The sequence below is a fragment of the Falco punctatus genome (genome assembly GCF_963210335.1).
Source record: "Falco punctatus genome assembly, chromosome: 4".
In the NCBI taxonomy this organism is placed as follows: Eukaryota; Metazoa; Chordata; class Aves; order Falconiformes; family Falconidae; genus Falco; species Falco punctatus.
The window spans coordinates 31,819,133-31,836,000 of NC_137583.1; the positions used below are offsets into that span (position 1 = coordinate 31,819,133).

A 16,868-nucleotide genomic window follows, 5' to 3' on the forward strand; every position below is an offset into this window, starting at 1 on the left:
ACAAAGTCCTATCTTGCTTTTTTTTATTTTTAAAAAATAAGTTAGTGTTATTCAAAATATTCCCAGCCCCAGCTACCTAACTTCAATTTACACAGGATAATTCTAATTTTAAATACGTAACCTGTAATATGAAAATGCCTGTACATGTGTAATCTGGCTCCTCTGCATAGGCCATAGGTTCTGTCTCAGCTCAAGTGAAAAAAAAAAAAAAAAAAAAGTTTTTCACATGGAGACTTTTGTTTTTAAAAAAAACATTCGAGGACTGTTGTGCAACATACATAACTCTAGTCAGAAAACCAGTCAGCAGTTTGATGTGTTAACAGTTCATGTAACTATAAAATGCATTAGAAGAATAAGAAAAATTCTGCATACAAGTGCATTTTAGGAATTTTTCCAAGTATTTTCAAAGTAGCAATTCTAAGAAAGGGGCGCAACAAGCGGTTTTATCTCATTCTATACAGAAATGTTGCTTGTGAGAGCAAGACATCACTCTAATCTTATACCCCACTAAGGTTCCTGGGGAGGATTTAAAAAATGCCCATACATTTATTTAATGCAGCAGTACCGAGCACAAGTCCCACTTGTAAATGTGAAGCAGTGAGATTCACTTCAGTCTTGTTTTCCTGTACACATTGCAATCTCACAGTCCAACATTTACTGAGTGTAACAGTGAACAAGCCTAAGGAATTCTTGTCCCAAAGAGATTGCTTTTGACAAATTAACTGCTGTATACTAATGTTTACCAAGCAATTTAGCAGGCATATCAGCTCTGATCCAGTTAGTCAGTACATCAAGGTCAATTTGGAATTAACACAGAAGAACGAACTGGCCAAGTTGCTATGGTAAAAACCCCTAAAATAACTTATTATCCCTGACTTTTAGAGCAATTCACAGCCACAAATTACAGTTAAGCATTCTCAGTCGCTGGTGTTTAAACTAGTTTTGGTTGTGTTAGCTTTCCCTGACAGTAATATTTATTATATTCAACATGTATCAAAGAAGCCCTTTTGGATCTACCAAAAAGGTCAAAACCAACGGTCAGTTGAAGGACACCTTCAGCCAGTCAGTGTTTAAAATGCACCAAAGGTTTTGGCTTATGGTGCCAACCTTGCAGAAGTATGCAGTTAAGTCCCAGATAAAAAAAAAAAAAAAAAAACAAAACTAAAAACCCAAAAAAACCCCACCAGATTCCTAGTTGCAGAAAGTATGGTTTATTCTTTTAAAAAAACCCTATACATTCATTTGTAATAAAATAGGTGGCACTTATTTGCCAACTGGGCTTTACGAACCAGAGTAGTTTGCATGCATTACTTCTCTCAGCATGAACACAAAAATGTAGAGCTAACTGGCAATTACAACTGAGCATTAGAACAAATACAATTTAGTTTCTATATAGTTCTGCTGACAGTCTTCTGCCTTTATCAGAGGATCAATAGTTCTGCAGTATATATCTTGCAGCTTCATCCTTTAAAGATTCCAGTGTTCTAGGCTTTCCGGTATATACAAACAGAGAACAAAATGTACAACAAAAAAACCCAACGCTGTAGTGTAGGAGATTATTCGGCAGGTTTCCCATGCACTCTGAACCGATAAAGGCATGTATATTTTTCATGTCCCCAGTTAGAAAAAATTCTTAGTTCCACTATTTGGAATGTCTTTTCACTTTTCTCCTGGAGAAGGAAAAAGCAAACATGCAAACCAGAGTTAGGCTTCCAGTATAAACAGGTGCAACTGAAGTTGCTTTCTTATTCTGCAACTACCAACTTTTATTAATAAAAACTAAGTCACACTTTGGGAGCTTTCTGCCACTTTGAAGAGAACCTTCTTTGCCCTACTAATTTGTGAAGGGAGTCAGAAGCAGCATGAAACAGGCTCTTCATATGACCATTTGTGTCAGATAGCACAAACCTTTCCACCCTTCTAATCTATTTAGACCACAGGTTTCGAGGCAGATGAGGTTGATACTTTCTACCTCAGTTTCTACAATGCCCAGCAGGTAACAAGGCTTTTTTTCCTTCACTGCTCATTGTGCCCTACCATAGAATGCAGGAGTACATTTCTCCTGACATTTTTACCATCCAGACTTACCATCACTGGAAACATCTGCAGTGGTTCCCCTTCTTGATCATAGACATACTGTCCTAGAAGCGTGCCATCTTCTTGATATTCATCATCTAGACCCTATAACAACAGGATAAACATTTTTGCTTCCATCAAATCTGAAATCCAATCAAAACCAGAAGCATGTCTGTTGAACTGAGTATCAACAGACAGCACTCAGATCTGTCAAACCATGATCAGAATGTTCCCCCTGTAACTTGATGCTTGTTCAGGCATGGCTCTGTACTTGAGTTTCCTGCACTGCAAATAGTTGTGCTATGTTTATACGTTTTCATGGTTAAACCCTTTAATTTCAATGGCAAAGCCACTATTATAGCATAGTGTACAATACAAACTGCTCACAACCAAACAAGAATGAGAAAATATCAAGGTTATGAACAAGACAGAAGTCAAGATTCAGATGCTTGCAGATCATCTGACAGCTTAAGCATTTAAAAGAACTGGATAGAAAGTTCTCAGATGCCACAGCTATGCTGATATATAGCCTGTGGTGTTTGGTTTGGCTAACTGTGATGCTAGCTACAATCAATGTAAGAAAAGATTTAAATCACACCATAGATAAAGCAAACAGCCAAAATGGGGGCAGGGCGAGGATGGAACAAAGTGTTTGAGAAAACTATACCAAATTAAAAGCCACCATCTCCCTCCAAAAATGTTTACTACTATATAAAGCAAGAGAAAAGAAAAAACTCCCCCCCAATTAGTTTAACACTTCTTATTCCTAATCTCAAAGCTCATTAAAAAAGTGTAAGCAATTTTAAGAGCAATGACTGAAAAGGCTATCTTTTTAGCTTTGCTCCCTCGTGTCATTCTTTTCCAAGATAAGTAACACATCTTTTACACATACAAACATCAGCTTAAGTTCAGAGACAGACTTACATATACTGAAAAATTCTTAGGAGCACTGGTAATATTTCCTGTTGGTGAAAGTGTTTTTGGTATGTGTTCCACTGTAAAGGCAGTTGGATAGATCTTCATTGAAAGTTTAACTACAAGATATCCCGGTAATCCTCTGAAAGCCCAGCAGTTTCCTGGATGTATGTCCGGCTAGAGAGCAAGATGGGACACACCACAACCACAAGTGTTTTGTAATTATTTTTTTCGTAATAAGGAGTTGTAATGAATCCTGGATTGTTATGGACAGTCTTAGGTAGCAAGTGGCAGAATATAATCCATTTGGTAGAACTCTTCAGAAAGACAGCATATCCACCTGAACTACCAGAAATGTTCTGAGGATCCACCTTGAGATTACTTCTAAACAGGAACCCTCCCAGTGCTCACTCTGCAGCACTCCAATGCACCACCCAAGCCTCCTATAAGGGTCTTAATTTAGCCAGAGTAAGACTTCAGCAGTGCCCAGCAACTACCAGAAGAATCCCACTCTTGGGAACATAGTTCAAAGTACCCATGCCCCCCAGTATATTACAGACAAACATCCAGCATCCAAAAAACAATCCAAACCACTCAACACAAAATAACATTGCTGAATTTGTTTACTCAGCCTTTAATTACCTGAATTACCACTCTAGGAGACTGAGACATGTACCACAGAGGGATTCCAAAGAGGCTAAATAATGCTGTTTTGGTCTCATAGGTTTCAGAACAGCGAGTACTCACAATGCTGCCACCTAAATAAAGATGTATCAGGTTAGCAGAATTACTCATTTCTTCCTGAAGACTTTTAAGGCACAGATTTGTACAAAGAAAAAAAACATTAAAAGGTATTGTTAGAGTCTAGTAATTTTCTGGGAGTACAATGCTTCTATCAAGTACAATGTTATTTTTAATGTGTCTTCATTTTAAGATTTTTTAGTAAATACTACACAAATAACATGAGTAGTAAAAACAGTGTTTCCTCTGCTAGTTACCTCCAGATTCCAAGGCAAAATCCACCATACCAATCTTGTCTTGAGAGTACAGTTTCAGTGCATTGTTTACAATAATCTGTACTTGCTACAGATGTACACATAGAAGAAAAAGAATAAAAAGACAGATTTTAATATCAAGTGATAGAATTATTGATATATACACATCTATGAGATGCATCAAAAAGATTTAACACACAATTCTGGGATGCTGCACTCCCATCACAAGTCTTTGAAAGCCTCAAGACAGAGGCCACTTTTAATGCATGGTTGTCTGTCTTAAAATACAAACTCCTACTGCACATCTAGACTGGTGTTTTCTTCAGAAGTCACATTCTTTCCCTCACCTTCCCAAGACCCTGAGCTGCATTTATTTGGTATACTTGTTTCTTGGGAATTCTTGAATTTTCAAGATCACGTAATTTGAAAAAACACAAAAATTCGCAGCAACAACCAATGCTGTAAGAATACAATTGAGAAAAGAGTTTTCTGTTATTTCTTCCCATTTCAATTAACATTCCTGACATCTCTTACAATCATTACCATTTATACTGACAGGCATGCTCCACAAAATGCCTATGAAAGGACTCTTTACAGAACTTAAAACTCACTCACCGCTTCTGTGATTCCAGAAATCCCTGCATTAGTCACAACATTTGTTACTACTTCAGATGTTAGTTTTTGGTTTGTAACAGACATATGGAGAGTAATATTCTTGAGGATTTGAAACTCTAGATCCTGCAGCAAAGTCTGCAGATCATTTTGGCTCACAAAATTGGACATAAGCCATTGGAGAAGTGATTCCGGAAAGTCTTGTTGATCACCAAAAAGCATTAGCTTGACATATTCTTTGACCCGTGCATCTACCTAGTAGAAGCCATTAACAAATACAATAGAAATTACAAATCTTTATAAAACATTAAATAACACTACATACTGTAACAGGCACATGTGAAATCAATGTATACATGGAGCACTATACAGAAGCCTAGCTTTCACATGTGTTTTAACTACATTGACTTACACAGGAAAAGTAGACCAGTCAGGTGTACAGACAAACATACAGGAAACCTGGATGCTTCATCAGTTTGGTGAACAAGACACACCTAATTAAGCCCGAGCAAACTATGCAGTATACATTAGTAAGTCTGACTGACACTTCAGAATAAAAAGTTTACTGCAACAGTTCAGAGAAGGCACTGTGGCAACTCTTAAGGGGAGCAGTGTACTTGTTAGGACTAGTTAAGCAAGTTGGTTAATCACTCACTCATGGTATGCTTTAATTCCATACACAACAACTAGATCACATTTGAGCATTATCAGAAGATGGTATTTTAATCAAGTTGATAATCTTGTATTAACACTTACTGTTGTATTTTGTTGACTACATTCTAGCCAGACCTTTTATAAATGGCTTTTAAAGAATTTAAGCGTGACTTTTTAATACAACGCTCAGACAGCAAACCTAACTTGCTTTTACATTGTTTCTTTTCCACAGGTTAGCAAAATACATCAGTAAGACCAGCAAAGTACTGTACACAGAGCTACTATCGCACTGTATCTTAAATGCAAAAACCCTCTGCCATTCTAGAAAACAAGTCATAAACTTTTGTCTATTCAAATGTTATGCACCAATGGAAAAGTTCACAGTACCACTACATAAAATGCTACCATTCTTTATGAGTACTGCCCCCGCCTTACTTACTGCACTGCATTTCAAGAAAGTTAGTGAACAAAACCAAGTAGTGATAAGTTTTATTGGGACAGTTACAGAACCTACTTTTTCAGGAATGACATCCAGTTTCTCGCAACTTGTCTTCACACTTTCCCCAGTTAAGAGCTCTGATTTCATCTGAGTCAACTCTAGTTCCAGCTTTTTAATTCTGGACAAAAGCTGATTATGTTCATCATTATCTCTGATAAAAGCAAGGAGCAAGTAATTAGCAAAGAGTAGTTTGACTTGTTCCATCAAATTCCAAAGGTGTGAGAATGTATTTGTTTAATACAAAGCGCTTTCTGGTTCTGTTATTCACTGTGACAGACATTGTGAGCTTGCAGTTCCTTGAGGATGTTACTGAAGGGGTACTTAGGATTGATATATTCGAAGAAAAGTATTTTGCAGTTGTGGACAAATCCAGCAGTGATGACTTCAGAATATGACCAGGCTGACCATTAATAACTCAAACACATATAGAGATTTTGGGGAATTTAAAGTTTGACTGGTTTGCCAGAACGCTTATTTGCATGAGTTTGCCACTGGTTAAAGCAAGTTTCAGGCTACCTTACTTAAACCAGAGCAACTTTAGAGGCAGGTGTAGAGTTGAGCTTAAGTAGCAGGTCACAAACGACCAACATAGATCAGCATTCAGCAAATGCTATGGAAAAAGGTAGCAGGCAGCCATCGTTCTAAGGCCATTTTATATTTAGATCTAATTTAAATGACAATTCAGCAAGTAAGTGTTTTTCCTCTTCCCAATGGGGAAACTACTTAATTAAGTGCTGCAGTTTTTGCCCTAGTATTACACAGTACATGAGTGGAAAGTAGTACAGCTGACAAGCAAGAGCTGAAGGTTAGAACTGATACAATTCAAGAATTTAAATATAAAGCCTATCAAAAGTAGTTACTGTATACCTCACTAAGAACCTGAAGAAAAATTCTAATGCACTTATAAGAGGATGAGAAGTCACTCGTTCTCCAGTGAGTGACTATACGAACAGCTTTCTCTAGTAAAAAAAATAAAATGTAGGTTTGCTCACACACTTAAAGTGGGACTTGTGCTGATGTTCAGCACCACAGTTAAAAGTCCAGTATAAGACAAATACTCTTGCTGATGATACAAACTCTTAAGGTTGGTTAACTGACAGAAAGGATTGTTATATTTCAAAGAAGAACATGCATATCCCCATCAGTTAGCATCAGGACTGAAAAAGCAAAATATATTTGAAAAGTGCTTATACCTCACTGGTTTTGCTTTGGCTGCGTCAAGCTCCTTCTGGATGTCCTAAAAAAATACAAAAGTTAGTTTTAACATATACAAAGAAACACAAGTGACTGAAAAAAGAATAAATAATGTTAAATGAGAGATTCTAGCAACACTCATACAGGACTGTGTCCCCACACTTATGTTTGTGCCTCTGTAGAGTTAAGATTTTATTCCAAATAGAACCTGCCTCATTGGTCAAGTAGTAATTTTTAAGCTTTGGACTGAAACCCCCTCGAAGAAGGGGAGGCAAGAACACAAATTAATTTTGAGACTTAAAGAACTGTAGTAGCTAGAGTAAAACAACCCGGGGTTTGGGATAAAATAAACTAAGGGAGTTTTTGTTGGTTATTAATGGGTTACAATTAATACAAACAGAACTTTCAATACCTTGGATTCAGTAGAGAGTTTTCCAAGAAGCTCTTCCAGTGTCAGGATGCGCAACTGATGTTCTTTATGTAAAGCCAGGAAGTCAGTCTTGAAAAAAAGGGGAAGAAAAAGGTGCTGTATTTTCTTTTGGAGTACAAAGAGCAGAAATGATATTTTCTACAAAGCCTAATTTTAATTTAACTCTGTGAGTGCTTAAGTGATTTATCCTACAGGTAGTGTGAAAAATTATAGAATCTGTAATACATATGAAGACCAGATTCAGCAGTAGTAGGGGTTATACAGAGGAAAGTTTACCACAAACGCCCTTCTTTGTTACCAGTCCTTCCAATAGTCTTCTTTCTCTGTATGAAAACAGCATTAAGTCCAGCTGCTTTTCAGAAACGTAAGATTCTACTTTAGACCACCTATCCGGAATTAATTCTTGTCAGCAATACCAAAGGAGAAACAAATGCCACTGACTACTCCCTGGAACTTACTACCTATCAGTTAACTCTGTAACAGGAAAAGAATCCTAGAGTCAAATTGCTAATAGTCTGCATTATTAAAACAGAATTATATCAGTATCAAAAAACATCAATAACTGTCATACCTTTTCCTCCAGTTCCTTGTCTTTAAGATGCTGACCCACCACATTTTTTATTAGCTTCAGTGTTTCACTTTTGTCGCTCATCTGGGCAAGCTGATCTTGAAGATTACGAAGTAGAAGCAAAACTTTGCTATATTCTTCATCACTGTGATGGCATCTGTCAGACACGAATGCTACCTGCTTCTCCAGCTGACTTATACGACCAGCATCAAAGACAGTCATGGTATCCTAAGGTATGAAGATATTTTTAAAATATATAAAAATAGAGACATTTATTTACATTACTCTTGTGTATCAAGTAGTTATTGCAAAATATTGAAGACATGGGAGTTAAGAGGTCTTGAAAGATATGGAAGGTCTTCCCTAGATGGCTTGCTCTTACCTTTGGAGGTTGCACAGAGTGAAAAGAATCAGCCTGTGGTTCAGGAAGACAAGTGTAGTCATCTATTCTCCCTATTCTGTCAGTTCTTGTCCAGCTCAATGAAGGTAATAATGAAATGGAGCCACCAAACCCCCAGAACCCTATACCTGGATCAGAAACAAAAAGCACAAAAATCTCCCTTACGACTGCTTATATCTACAAATAGTCATCTTAAGGACACAAGCTACCTTAAGTTTGCAAGGTAGATGTCACACAATGGACACTACTCCAGTCTAAATGACTATCAGCATGATCCAGCTTGAAAATTAAGTCCAGAACTCAAGACTCTTAGGGAATATCCGTCAGTACCACTCACACAGTCATAAGGCAAGCAACTTGTGCTTATATATCATGATATAGCCTAATTCTCACACCACTGCTTCCCTGGAACCTAGATCTCATTTATTGATTAAGACAAGCCTTGCTCACTGAAGGCAGATGTAAATACTGCTTTTTATCTCAATGGAAAATATCCTGCCTTATATCCTACTTACCACATTGCACAGTATCTAATAAAACTTGGAGGAAACTTAGGCTTCCGTGGAAACAATCTAGCATTTCAGAAAGATTCCACTTATTTTTGCAGTATCTTAGTGAGAAGTAGCAGTATTTTCTACACAGGGTAACTTCTCCCTTTCTTATTCTCCCTAGTACAGAGGATTTTGAATGTCCACTGTAAGTTTCTGAGAAGCTTCATCTTCTCCCCAAAGTAGCTACAAGTTATTCAGGACATGCCAAGACATGAAACTGCTTTTCAGAAATGGCCCAGCACTTTTGGTAAATATTTTAAACTGAGTGAGTTTGTTTCAAAGTAGACAGCTGGCCTGGAACACTGTCAACTAACTAGTCTGAATAGCAGTATTTTAAGCAACTAAAGTATGCGCTAGAGCAAAGGAAAGACTTAAGATCGGTAGAAGAACTTAACCACACCTACACGGAGATTGACAATAATCAAAGCAATGAATACACAACCTACTCTTTATGACATCATTGCTATTCTTACGAAGGAAGGTAAGAGAAAATTACTTCAGTGCATTTACTTACTCACCCACGCTCTGTCTAAAGAGCCCTATGAAATTAATTCAAGAGTATTTCTTTCACAGCAAGGTGAAAGATCACTGACTTGTCAGTACTTTGAAAGGTTCAGTTACTGCCCTGCTCCCAAACTTGCTCTTTTTTGCTTCTGCATCTTCTTCATAAACCAGAAGTTCAACTACAAATGCTACTTTGGAACAACTCTAGTAAAGATACACCAATTTGTATTATAACTAAACAATTCACATACCTAGTAGAAAAAGGAGTGGGATAAGAAACAGTAGCAACTTGTAGGTCTTAGGAAGGCATCTAGAGAAAGAGAGAGGAAAGTTTAAAAGAAAAAAAATACACCTATCACATGTTATTGTTTTATAAACATGACTGAGTAAATAATTGGCTCACAACATTTTTTCAAAGGATACACACCTTTTTAGAAGAACCACCTTGAGCAAAGACATCAGAGTAACAAGTTGATACCACCTAGTTCTAAGCAAACTGAACATGCCAGAAGCTGCCCTCCCTAGAAAACAAAAAGTGGTAGTGTGAAATGTAATTACTGCGGCACACATTCAACGAAGCCAAGCAGAGGGACATGCAACTGTGGACAAGAATATATTGCACGGCAGAGAAATGCATGAGTACAGGCAACACATGCAGCTTACTAACATCTAGATATCACACGTATGACAGCTTTATAACATCAGCTACTCACAAAACCAACAGCCATGCAAAAAAAGGAAAATGCTCATCTGTTATAACAATGCTATCTTGCTGAAAAGTCAGTGTTAGTGCTTGAATTAAAGTTACCATGCATTGAAGACCTCAGTATGTTTCAACAAATGCACAGATTAGCAGCATCAGTTTTTGCTAAGAGAAGTACTAGGATAGGAAGTGACTACCAAACACACCCCATTATTCTTGAAACCCCACATTTTGTACTAATCACGCACTCATTCCCTCATGAAATAGTCTGGTTAGTCTCCCATTATGCCTGTGAAATATACCCTCTCATTAAGCATATTTTGGTCAATAAAGTGAAGTAGCACATGCATTTCAAGATACAAAAAGCTATGGCATAAACATAGTTGAATTAGTGCAAGCCACATACTGCAGATTCCTAGTTTGTCAAGAAGAACAGGCAATGCACACACACAGATTAGGATAGTAACCTGGAGAAAGAATGGCCAGCCAAAGTAGAGACAACACCTTCTGAGAAACAAGCCATCCCGTTGCTCCCACTGATCGCAACACGTGAAGCATAAAGTAACCTAGATCATAACAAATTAACTCTATGTGGTAACATACATAAATGAGCTTAAGATTCTTTTGCAGTATGCATTAAAACAGACTCAATCCCCTGCCCATTATGTGTTCTGCATAATTTTAAACCATACCTTTCAGTAATCTACAAACTTGGTTCTTCACAATTTAAAAGCAAAGCCAGCCACTAATAAATATGAAGCCAAGTAAACCCATGACAATTTAGAAACAGAATTCTCATGTATACACAGGATGAACAGCATCTGTGCAGTTAGAATATCACTTTTCCAAAATTAAGTTTACATTCTGTAGCACGTTTAACTAAATGCCATGCTAAGCATAATAAAAAATAGCAAAAAAAGTTCTACCATAAAAGTTTTAAGCACATCATTACTTTAAAAGCATCTTATTTGTTCCAAATTATACATGGACTTTGTTATCCAGGTTCATGTGTAGAAGAAGGAACAATAAAATTTTTAAAAATCCTAGTGAAAGAATTCAATAATGATGCCTACGAAATATTGATTAATAATAGAAAGCATTTCCTACTAAAACCTACAAGCAGTAAATTTTCATTAAACTGAATGTTCCCAAGACTCTTCAGTATGTCAGTTTTGCACGTGTTAAAAAAAACCAAAACCAACAGAGTACAGTGGGCTGTAACCTAAAGCCCACTGAAGCCAACAATTACTATATCCAAGACTACAACTGTTTGTTCTACAGAACAAACTAGGTAGCATACATTTAGAAAATAATCCTACAGTTTTAGATTAGCAAATATGTCTGGGTTAATCTGAGGGATTATAGATATACCAACCCAATATTTTGCAAAGCATTTAGGTGACTGGTGTCTCAAATCATTTTCCTTTGCTGAATAAAGAGCACTCAACAGATTCTTGATGCCTCTGTCATTCAAGCTAGGGAACGCTCATCTCACAAGGAAGATTCTATCCCTATATAAGATTCCTGTAAAAATTGACTATCACTAGAACAAAAATAAAATGTTAAAGCCCCTTTATTCAAATAATCTGCATGCCAATACCTCATACCTTGCTTTCATTTAAAGGCAGTTTTTCAACCTATCAAGCTTACAGATTTGCCCGAAGTGCAATAAATTAACAATCTGACTTGTTCTTTCTAACATTCAAGGTGCATGCTGTCTCCATACCTTGCTTTTACTAATAGGTAAGCAGTCTGCCAAGCTTGTACAAAAGCCAGTATCAAAGCAAGAAGTCAAAAAGGTGTTAATTTTATAGACACTTTACACTTTTAATCTACTTTAGGGAGAGGTGAAGGTAGAAAAAAACACAAAACATTATGTATGCTTAACATCATGAGATTGCAATGCAAAATAAAAGCAAAAGAAAAAAGGTCCAAGTCAACCTGCATAAGAAAAGGTGTGCCAAATGGTCCTTGCTACCCTTTTAGCCCATGAGGATTGCATGTGGTCTGTGGTGTATATTTCAAGATGTTTCTTCCCCTTACAGTCATCACCTGTTGGTTATGGTAACAGTCGATTAATGGGACAAAGCCAGGACCAAATCAAGATTGTCACAAGATAGCTTGAACAATTCTATTTCATAGTATCAGTTATCAAACCACAACACACTAAGCAAACTTCAGTGGAACAAAACTTCTTGCTGACATACTCCAGTACACCAGGCAATCACCATTCTTCCCCCTACATCTAAGTTGCAAAACAAACATCTACTTTGTACCTTCCAAAGCATCATGGGGCATCTGGTATTACATTACAGCAACAACCTGTGGTACAACCAAGGCTAAAAGACAACATCAATCATTACACTTACATATTGATTCCTCATTTACACCAAGATGGCTATCTTCTCTGTAAAACTCCTTTACATTCATGCTTCCACAGTAGTCTGAGTTAGCTGCAACACATTCAAAAAGCATACAACGAATGCAGTTCTCAAATTCAAAGCCTTTTCTATGGGCGTATTTTAGCTAAAACTGGCTTGGTTCACAATTAAAGCCAGGTTACTCACAGAAAACCTGAAATATTATCAAGGAAGAAGCCTACTGTGTGCAACTACTTTTTCTTCTTTAAATACCAGGGGGCTTTTTGGTATTTAATAATCTTTCTGGTTCTTTTCATAGAAAAGTTCATCAAAAACCCACACACCCTAAGTAACAACTCGTCAAATCTTGAGTCCCTATTCCCATCATTCTGTCAAAATGGCCAACCCTTACATCTTTGTGTTGGTTTTATCAGAGATCTTAGAAGACAGAAGAGAACATTTGCAAGTAGCAAGGCAACAAGGCAGAAAGAATGGGAGAGACCAAAGTTTTATTGGCACAGAAAAATCAGTTATCTGCTGCCTATGGCAGTTTATCTTCACTCATACAGTATGTATTATGGAAGAGAAAGCACCAAAGACGAATCAAAATGTTTTCAGGGAAAACAAGATGTGCTTTAGAGTAGCGCAGTGATGATGGCAGTTTTAGTTTTGCAAGAACAGATCTAATCAAAAGTGCACAGTAGGCTTTAACGTAACAAGACAGTCAAAAACTAAAGACACGGAAAAATTAGGATTGACATCAGCACACTGAACAGGTTTTAAAAATCAACTTAAGTTTCTTAAACGTCACCTTCTACCACTTCCTAGTAAAAAACAACATGTGAATCTTAACTGTAACATATCTCTCATACATTAATCTTGATACTTCCAAAACAGGGAAAGTATGAAAAGGGTAGCACAACTGAGATGAAGAGTAAGAGAGGGAGAAAGACAGGAGCCAGCCAAAAGACTAGAAGAAAAAAGAGCACCATAGTGCTGAAGATGAAGTCTGTAAGAAAAAGCCCAGCAATATACACACATTAGCTTTGTGTGGAGACCAAGGAAGACAACTGAAAAGGTACCTTTAAATTCATAACCCAGCTTCAGCAAAACCATTTGAAATAGTTGCACTAATAGTGATGCAAAAGATGCCGTAGCATGTTTGACCGATCGTAGAATCTTACTCATGTAGAAATAGGCTCCTCCTAATGAAAAAAAGTGTGAATACAAATCATTCACCTACATAAAGATGTACTTCTATTCCATAGTGGTTATTAGCTTATGGAGGAATGAGGACAAAGTATGGAAAGCCTTTGTTTAGCCAGGAATATAAGTCTGGATGTATTATGTATTACAGCAAAGCTTTCCTAAGAACTACACATCCTAGGGAAACTGCCTTCAAGACAGAATGTATGACTTCAGCAAGAATACCTTTTCTTAGTGAGAACTAAGAACTCTAAATAGCTTACAGAACTCAGGATTTCTCAATGATGTGAGCTGTAGATACTGACTTGGTGAGTCAGAGCTCCAAAGAGACAAACTACATTCTTATTTTGGATTTAAAAGGGTGAGGACATTTCCCCTTCTCTGCCTTTATACTAGAGAAAGTTACCACAGTGGTCTGCCTCCAGGGCTAGACACACACACACTTCTTCAGAGCCATGGGTACAAAGCCACAATCCAACATACTGCTGCTTTCCTAGGATCAGCCATACTCCAAACACCTGCCATGATTATGTTCTTTTCCTGCCCCTTCAAGTTTAATCCAAACTGCTGCACTAAAGCTCCAAGCAATGTACAAAGATTAATTCCTTGGAAAACTCTCATACATGAATACAAAACTCAGGAGCACAGAAAACATTTTTCATGCAGTGCCACTTTTATAGTTTATTATGCCAAGCCAAAAGAATTCCTACCTGTGCTACATGTTATCCAAAAAGAAATATTTGCCTCAAAGCATTTAAAGTCACACCTTATAGTTCAAACAAACTGACTTGCTACTGAAAATGTACTTCATTCAGGAATAAGACACCTACAGAATCCCAGAACTGTTTCCTTTCTAATTCAAAGATGCTCAAGAAACAACTTCTTCATGGTAACTGAGGACTACCAACAATCAGGAAATTCAAGACACTATGCATGTGGCAGGAGGCACAGCCAAGACACTGAGGACAAGATTGCCTTAGAAAGGCAGAACCTTTTTTTACAGCAGATTCATTTGGTTTTGAGCTTTAGGAACACAGTCACCAGGAAGTCTATTTGGAATCATATGTGTGACAGACACAGATAGATCTGATACCAGATTAGGAGACTCATGATTAGTGCTGCTTGTAACCACCCATTGCGTTCCAAATCAGTCTGGAAAAGTAACTTCTTAAGATATGACAGCATCTTCACTTTGAAATGTTTAATTCCTACAGCAGCATTGAAAAAAGTTGATAATCATATATCAGAAGATGATAAGTACATAAAGTTTCAACTGACACAGAAAAAGGTATTTCATATAAGCTGATACCTAGAATTTAGTTATTGCTAAATTTAGCAGGGAAGAAAAAGTGCTTGAATGGAAAATGCATCAACTAAACTGTATACCATCCTGCTATCCAGATAAAACACAAGAGAAAGTAACTTACTATATGCGTGCTTCCTGCTCCGATCCCTAGAGTAAATTGTGGAAGATGGCACGGGAGAAGCTGAGTGTGCTGTGAGAACCTCCTTTCGTTCAGAAAGCATGCTGCAGCCACTGCAAGTGTAGCCATTGATCATTGAGGTCTCTGCTTCTGTTGTTGCTACATCACCATTTCCCTGTATGGGTGCAGCATCACTGACTAGCAAAGCAAGAGTAAAAAACATTCAGTGCCTTGACATCAGTACTGCCATCGCTAGTTACCATTAAATAGAATGCATCTGGAAGGAAAAGGAAAGTGTAGTTACCTTTAGGGTCACCTTCCTCATCAAGACCTTCAAAAGAAAAGAAAAGAAAATTGTTCCCAAATATAAGTCCTGTAATCACCTATGATATCTGACATAACTCAAATTAGAAGTCCCACTAATTTTAAGACTGCAAATAAAAGCCACTTTATGATTAGCATTTAATATATTTTGCAGTCTACTATATGACTAGACCCATCTATTCATACATTAATGTAGCAGGACCACAGTTAGTAAAAAGCATTCTACCAAGGAAGCAGCAGACAAAATAACATGAATGACAACCACACCTTTTCTTAGCTGCCATGTGACTTTAAAGCAGCTAATTACAAGCTGACGCTGTTTCTGTTGCTTGGTAACTACTTTGGTACTACTGTATTTTAAGATCCTGTTTTAAGAGCCAGGTAATCTAAAGTTTAGAATGCATTCTTCTAAGATTGAAACAATTCTTTACATTAGGACTCCGGGAAGGTCATGAGCATACTGACTAGAAAAAAAATAGTCTGAATTGGGAGATATACTAAGTTGTTTGATCATCTCCTATTTTCCCCTTGAATGAAGAAAGCAGGTTCCAGAAAAGTATACTTGTATATACTTGCAAAACCAAACCAGCCAGCCACACACAAAACTCCTCTCAGGAAATCCTGAAGTGCCACCAATTTGAAACTTTCAGATTAAGGTATGTTAACTCAAAACACGCTTCTGCCTATAAACAAACAAGAAAATGCTTTTCCTCTGGCTTTTCAAAGACCATTCTTTTAACTACAGTGCTGTACGCACATTTTGAAGAAAGCAATGACAAGAGATAAATACTTCCATACAATTTTGTGATGCAACACCATGGATTGTATGTGTTTGCCTGGCATATTAACCTGACTGTGCAACACATCCTAATCATTTACTGGCATAGCCAACAAGTTCACACACTGGACTGTGAGTTTACAGTAGGCATCTTAGCAAGCAGATATCTGCTGCAAAAGTGTAAGTACATGCACATGTTTGGGGGCAGGATGGAAAAAAGGGTGGGGAAAAGAGAGATGCGAACATCATTTATATACACGAAACCAAACAGTTTTCACAATTTGATATAAGGAATAGCAGTCATTGCTTACCCCAGAAATGACCAACTTCTGTCCGCTCTTGAATCAAAGATTCATCCAATACATCCATTGATGAGTCACCAGCATGGCTATTGAAACTGCTTTGGCTAAAAACGGAAGAGCTGGATAGAGTTCTCCTTGGCGTTTGTCTTGCAGTGCCAGATCGTTTATTTGTACTTCTGTGTTGCTTTGCCATCCTAGGAAACAAAGCAAAGTAAGACACAGAACTAAAGATGAAAATTTCTGTTAGTCTCTCATTTTATTAAATGAATAAACAGTCAAGGTATTTCAACACTGATGTGACTAGACAGACCAAATCAGGCTTAAAAGAAAATCCTCACCTTCAAGCACCTACACTTTTACAAGGAGTTCACTA

The 16,868-nt window shown here is 37.3% G+C and overlaps 1 protein-coding gene across 12 annotated transcripts in view; it reads right to left on the reverse strand.

The window, feature by feature from the left end:
- Positions 1 to 247: 247 nt before the first annotated feature.
- SUN1 (Sad1 and UNC84 domain containing 1) overlaps positions 248 to 16,868 on the reverse strand; it is a 33,369-nt gene continuing 16,748 nt past the window's right edge. For 7 of the 12 annotated variants that reach the window (XM_080382392.1, XM_080382390.1, XM_080382391.1 and 4 more), the window contains 20 exons: positions 16,505 to 16,689; positions 15,396 to 15,422; positions 15,095 to 15,289; positions 13,544 to 13,666; positions 12,471 to 12,554; positions 12,043 to 12,153; positions 10,569 to 10,667; positions 9,826 to 9,919; positions 9,650 to 9,708; positions 8,326 to 8,471; positions 7,947 to 8,171; positions 7,358 to 7,444; positions 6,945 to 6,988; positions 5,763 to 5,902; positions 4,602 to 4,849; positions 3,990 to 4,074; positions 3,634 to 3,749; positions 3,001 to 3,168; positions 2,089 to 2,181; positions 248 to 1,670 (listed from right to left, as the gene is read on the reverse strand). In XM_080382392.1, the coding sequence (XP_080238518.1) occupies positions 1,557 to 1,670; positions 2,089 to 2,181; positions 3,001 to 3,168; positions 3,634 to 3,749; positions 3,990 to 4,074; positions 4,602 to 4,849; positions 5,763 to 5,902; positions 6,945 to 6,988; positions 7,358 to 7,444; positions 7,947 to 8,171; positions 8,326 to 8,471; positions 9,650 to 9,708; positions 9,826 to 9,919; positions 10,569 to 10,667; positions 12,043 to 12,153; positions 12,471 to 12,554; positions 13,544 to 13,666; positions 15,095 to 15,289; positions 15,396 to 15,422; positions 16,505 to 16,689 (2,443 nt within the window). In that variant the 3' untranslated portion in view covers positions 248 to 1,556. The remainder of the gene's footprint in view (positions 1,671 to 2,088; positions 2,182 to 3,000; positions 3,169 to 3,633; positions 3,750 to 3,989; positions 4,075 to 4,601; positions 4,850 to 5,762; positions 5,903 to 6,944; positions 6,989 to 7,357; positions 7,445 to 7,946; positions 8,172 to 8,325; positions 8,472 to 9,649; positions 9,709 to 9,825; positions 9,920 to 10,568; positions 10,668 to 12,042; positions 12,154 to 12,470; positions 12,555 to 13,543; positions 13,667 to 15,094; positions 15,290 to 15,395; positions 15,423 to 16,504; positions 16,690 to 16,868) is intronic. The other 5 variants (XM_080382395.1, XM_080382397.1, XM_080382396.1 and 2 more) reach the window with 5 other exon arrangements.